The 6,000-nt window shown below is 36.3% G+C and overlaps 1 protein-coding gene across 3 annotated transcripts in view; it reads left to right on the plus strand.

Annotated features, from left to right (window-relative positions):
* Positions 1-6,000, plus strand: part of GIT2 (GIT ArfGAP 2) — a 46,550-nt gene that overhangs the window by 22,718 nt on the left and 17,832 nt on the right. For 2 of the 3 annotated variants that reach the window (XM_060784765.2, XM_060784767.2), the window contains exons 9-11: positions 1,382-1,433; positions 3,150-3,222; positions 4,868-4,965. In XM_060784765.2, coding sequence (XP_060640748.2) covers positions 1,382-1,433; positions 3,150-3,222; positions 4,868-4,965 — 223 coding nt within the window. The remainder of the gene's footprint in view (positions 1-1,381; positions 1,434-3,149; positions 3,223-4,867; positions 4,966-6,000) is intronic. The other variant, XM_060784766.2, reaches the window with a different exon arrangement.

Genomic DNA, 6,000 nt, shown 5'->3' on the forward strand with positions numbered 1-6,000 from the left:
ATATTATTATTGATGTTTATTATACACTAGCTTGGGCATTGCCTGTGTTATTTGAAAAAAGTCAATTTTTTACTTGTCCAAGATGCATAAGGTTATGGGTGAACTACAACTCACATCATGACAGATGCATAAGGTTGTGGGTGAACCCCAAGAAACTCCATCAGTACTTAAAGTTGGTCATGCTGAGCAAGTTTCCTCTACATCAGTGGTTCTCAACCTGGGGTCCCCAAATGCTTTTGGCCTACAACCCCCAGAAATCCCAGCCAGTTTACTAGCTGTTAGGATCTCTGGGAGTTGTAGGCCAAAAACATCTGGGGACCCCAGGTTGAGAACCACTGCTCTAGATGCATCATGGGGTGGGGCTCATTGTGATCTCTGGCAGCAGGGTAAACTACAGCCCCCACCATGGTGGGTCAGTTCCCTTAAACCCATCCAATAGGTTGAGTTAGTCATGGGCGCTGTGTGCCAAGTTTGGTCTAGGTCCATCATTGGTGGAGGTCCTTTCTGGTGAACTACAACTCCCAAAAAGGAAGGTCAGTTCCCCCCCCCCCCCCCCCCCCCCCCCAGTAATCAAATTTCAGCATATCAGGTCTGTGTGCCAAGTTTGGTCCGGATCTATCAGTGTTTGAGTTCACAGCGATCTCTGGATATATGTGAACTACAACTCCCCCTAATCAAGTTGAATTCCTCCCAGAGCCTTCTAGTAATTTTTGCTGGTCGTGGGGACTCTGTGTGCCAAGTTTATTCCAATGTCATCTTTGGTGGTGTTCAGAGTGCTCCTTGATTGCAGGTGAACTATAAATCCCAGTACCTAAAACTCCAAAATTTCCAAGCTAACTCCCCTCCATACCTATTTTGGCATATCGGGTATGCATGCCAAGTTTGGTTCAGATCCAGGCATTTTTTTTGGGTTCATAGTGCACTCTGGATGTAGGTGAACTACAACTCCTCTAAATCCCTCCAAAGACCTCCAGTATGTTTTGTTGGTCATGGGGACTCTTTGTGCCAAGCGAGTTCCAGGTCCATTATTGGTGGAGTTCAAGGTGCTCTTAGATTGCAGGTGAACTATATATCTCAGTCCCTACAAACCTCTTGTTCAGTGGCTGATCAGATCCTGTTGGCTGTGTGCCATAGGAAAGGGTTGGGGGGGGGGGGCAGTGAGCAAATTTGGAGAGAGAAAGGAACCCTGGGATGTCCATTTTGGAAGAAAAAACAGAACATCTAGGATGAAATGGTCCTCGAATGAAAGCATTCCTATTAATGTGTGATAATATTATTTACTAATAATATAATAATATTGTGTATGTATGTGTGTGTGTGTGTGTGTGTGTGTATATATATATTCCAATATGATATAGTGATAAATTCTTGCCTTTCATAGCAGTTTAGACGTCTCAGAATTGGCCAAAGCAGCCAAAAAGAAACTCCAGTCGGTAAGTAAATACATAATTTTTAAAAAAAATAAATTAGGTTATTAATGAATATTTTAATAAATTAATTCAATTATGGTACTTATTTTGTTTTGGGGAGGGAAATACAGCTCTCCGAACCCTCCCAATTGTATGGTGGTGCACTAAATATAATAATAATAATAATTTGTTTATTTATTATTCAAACTTATATGCTGCCACTCCCCTAGGGCTCGGAGCGGCTTACAAAACAAACTGGGATCTAACATAAATTAAAACAACAGATCAAAGGTCAAAAGCCTGTTGAAACAAATATGTCTTACAAGCCCTGTGGAAGGCTAATAATAATAATAATAATAATAATAATAATAATAATTCTATTGTTATTTTAGTATTATTTATTATATTACACTAGCAGTCCCCTGCCACACGTTGCTGTGGCCCACTCTGGTGGTCATGGGGATTCTGTGTGGGAGATTTGGCCTAATTCTATCATTGGTGGGGTTCAGAATGCTACAACTCCCAAATGTCAAGATTCTATTTTCCCCAAACTCCACCAGTGTTCACATTTGGGCATATTGAGTGCTCGTGTAGAGTTTGGTACAGATCCATCATTGTTTGAGTCCAGAGTGATCTCTGGATGTAGGTGAACTACAACTCCAAAACCAAAGGACACTGCCCACCAAACCCTTCCAGTATTTTCTGTTGGTTATGGGAGAGCTGTGTGCCAAGTTTGGTTCAATTCCATTGTTGGTGGGGTTCAGAATGCTCTTTGATTGTAGGTGAGGTATAAATCCCAGCAACTACAACACCCAAATGACAAGAGCAATTTTTTTGAATGAGGGACGTACATTGGGTTGTTAGGTGTCTTATGTCCAAATTTGGTGTCAATTCATCCAGTAGTTCTTGAGTTCTGTTAATCCCACAAACGAACATTACATTTTATTTATATAGATTAATATTATTCTTGTATTTTAAATCAATAGTATTATATTGCTATTATATTATAATATTAATATTATCATTATATTATATTATTTGTATTCTTATACTATATTATTGTTATTCTTTTCTTATATTTTTGTTATAGTTATATTATTATATTATCATTAAATTAAATTATTTTTATTCTTACACTGTATTAATCTTATATTATTTGGTATATATTGTTATTGCAAGATTTTATTGTTATCATTGTATTACTGTTATATATTTATATTATCACATTATTATATTATATTTTATATTATTTTTATTCTTATATATTTTATTTCTTGTCTGTTCTTATACTATTATAGTATTTTTTGTTATTGTTGTATTTTACTATTATATTATCATATTTTAATATTATTATATTATATTATTTTTACTGTTATGTTATATTATTAGTCTTATATTATTGTTATTATAGTATTTTATTATATTGTTATAATAAATAGATTATAAATATTATAAGAAGATTATTACATTATATTATTCTTATGTTATTCTTACATTATATAATTGTATTAATATCATCCTTATATTATTATAATATTATTATTTATTTATTTACCCTATTTATACTTCACCTTTCTCAACCCTGTTGGGGACTCAAGGTGGCTTACATATATTATAATATTAATATTATCATTATCATTATTATTGTATTATATTGGTATATAATATTTTTAAGTTTATATCTTATTACATTATTTTATTGTTATTGTTGTTATTATTATTATCATTATCCTCCTTCAGCTGAGCAATCACCTCTTTGAGGAACTTGCGATGGACATTTATGACGAAGTGGACCGGAGGGAGACCGACGCAGGTCAGGAATGGATTTAGATTGAATTAAATTTATTAATACATAGATAGATAATGAATTGATGAATTGTGGATGGATAGATAGATGAATCAATTGATGGATGGATAGATAGATAGATAGATAGATCCATAGATAGATGACTGGAGAGGGAAAGAGGATAGATAGATAGATAGATAGATAGATAGATAGATAGATAGATAGATGAATTGATGGATGGATGGATAGATAGATAGATAGATAGATAGATAGATTAAATGGATAGATAGCTAGCTAGCTAGCTAGCTAGCTAGATAGATAGATAGATAGATAGATAGATATGGCTATATCAGTAAATGAATAGATAGATAGATGATAGAGTAATGGACCTAAGAGAGGCCTACCTTCATGTCCCAATAGATAGATCGATAAAGAGATATATAGATAGACTGCTGAATGGATAGATAGATGCATAGATGGATAGATATTTTGATAGATCTCCATCTATCCAACTATCTATCCATCTATGCATGGATGGATGAATAGATAAGACTCCCGAACTTATAGATTGATGGATAGAGACAGACAGACAGACAAACTTCTGAATGGATAGATGGATGGATAGAGAAATAGATAGATTGTTGGATAGATACTTGGATAGATAGAGATATAGATAGCTGAATGGATGATGGACAGATAGATGAATGGATAGATCGATAAATAGATAGATGATAGAGTAATGGACCAAAGACACCACCCATCAGGTCCCTAGAAAGAGAGAGAGACTGCTGAATGGATAGATAGATGAATAGATAGATAGACTAATGGATAGATAGATGCATAGATGGATAGATATTTGGATAGATATCCATCTATCCAACTATCTATCCATCTATGCATTATTTGATTGATGGATGAATAGATAAGACTCCTGAACTGATAGATAGATAGACTGATGGAGAGAGAGAGTGAGTGCTGAACTGATAGAGAGATGGATGGATGGATGGATGGATAGATAGATAGATAGATAGATAGATAGATAGATAGATAGATACTTGGATAGAGATTTAGATAGCTGAATGGATTGATGGACAGAAAGATGAATGGATGGATGCATGCATAAATTGATTGATAGATTAATGGATGGATGGATGGATGGATGGATAGATAGATAGATAGATAGATAGATAGATAGACAAATCGATGAATGGATGGATAGATTGATGTGTACGTATCCATATAAACATATATAGGCTATGATGGATGGATAAATAAATGGATAGATAGATAAACACAAATATATGCCTGTTTACCTGCCTATAGTACACAAATATATGTGTGTGTACACACACACACATACATGTACATCTATCTTTACATCAATTCATCTATCTATCTATCTATTATCTCTCTCTATGGATCTATCTGTCTATCCATCCATTCATCCATCTCTGCATCTATTATCTCTTTCTATGGATCTTTCTATCTATCCATCAATCTATCTCTTTATTGGGACCTGGAGGTAGACCTCTCTTTGATCCATCACTCTATCATCCATAAATCTCTATGGATCTAGTCGTCAATTTATCTATCTCTATGAATCTATCTATAACTACTGGTCTCATTTCTCTATCTTACTATCTTAACGGCCTTTCCCCCCTTAATTGCCCAGTCTGGCTGGCCACCCAGAACCACAGCACCCTGGTGACGGAGACCACGGCCGTCCCCTTCCTCCCCGTCAACCCGGAATACTCCTCCACCCGGAACCAGGTGAGTTAACCCACCATCTTCATATATAAATACAATAATAAAATATATAATGTAATAACAATATGTAATAATAATAATAGAAAATAATGATTATAGAAAATGATATAGAAAATCTAATAATAATAATAATAATAATGGAAGGACTCCTGGGCACCCGTTGTCGTGGGCTACAGGAACCAGGACCCATTGCTGAGCAACAAGGGCATGGGCCTATAGGGCAACTGGAATCAAAACAACTACAGAAGCGGCAGAAATTCTCAATGCCACAGAACCAAACCGTCATGAACTGCTATTATAGATCAGGTCCACAAAAACGTGGATACCAAAAACGGATGTGCCAGCTATGGAAACTTGAATATCCAGATTCAACTGTAACTGAATAGAGGCTTGCTGACCAGAGGAGAAACATCACTAGGAAAAGGTGCTCAGCGAAGTCGAACTTGAAGAAAATAAGAAGCACCTGTGAAACAGAAGAACAAACAACTGTGGTGACATCTACAGAAGATCTAATGACTTCTGAGCTCACTGAAGATATGGAGCCCGAAGAAAACGCAGGATTTTTTCAAGACAATGAGCATGAAGAGCCTGTGGCCTCTGCTTATACTAAACCTGGCACATTGACCACAAAGCAACAAGAACAAGAAAAAAATTGACCCATGCTACATCGAAGGAGGAAAGGCAAAGACTGCCAACACTGAAAATAGTACCAAGAAAACAACTAGCACCTCAAATGAAAGATGTGAATGCTGCACTTGCAAGTATTGATATAGCAACAATGGAAGAAACCAACCACAGCAGTGATTGCAACACAAGAACTGGGGATACAACAACTGAAACCTTGGCCTTGGTTAGACCACACCTGGAATATTGTGTCCAATTCCGGGCACCACAATTCAAGAGAGATATTGACAAGCTGGAATGTGTCCAGAGGAGGGTGACTAAAATGATCAAGGGTCTGGAGAACAAGCCCTATGAGGAGCGGCTTAAAGTGCTGGGCATGTTTAGCCTGAAGAAGAGAAGGCAGAGAGGAGATAT

This window comes from Anolis sagrei, chromosome X, assembly GCF_037176765.1.
Source record: "Anolis sagrei isolate rAnoSag1 chromosome X, rAnoSag1.mat, whole genome shotgun sequence".
Classification (NCBI taxonomy): Eukaryota; Metazoa; Chordata; class Lepidosauria; order Squamata; family Dactyloidae; genus Anolis; species Anolis sagrei.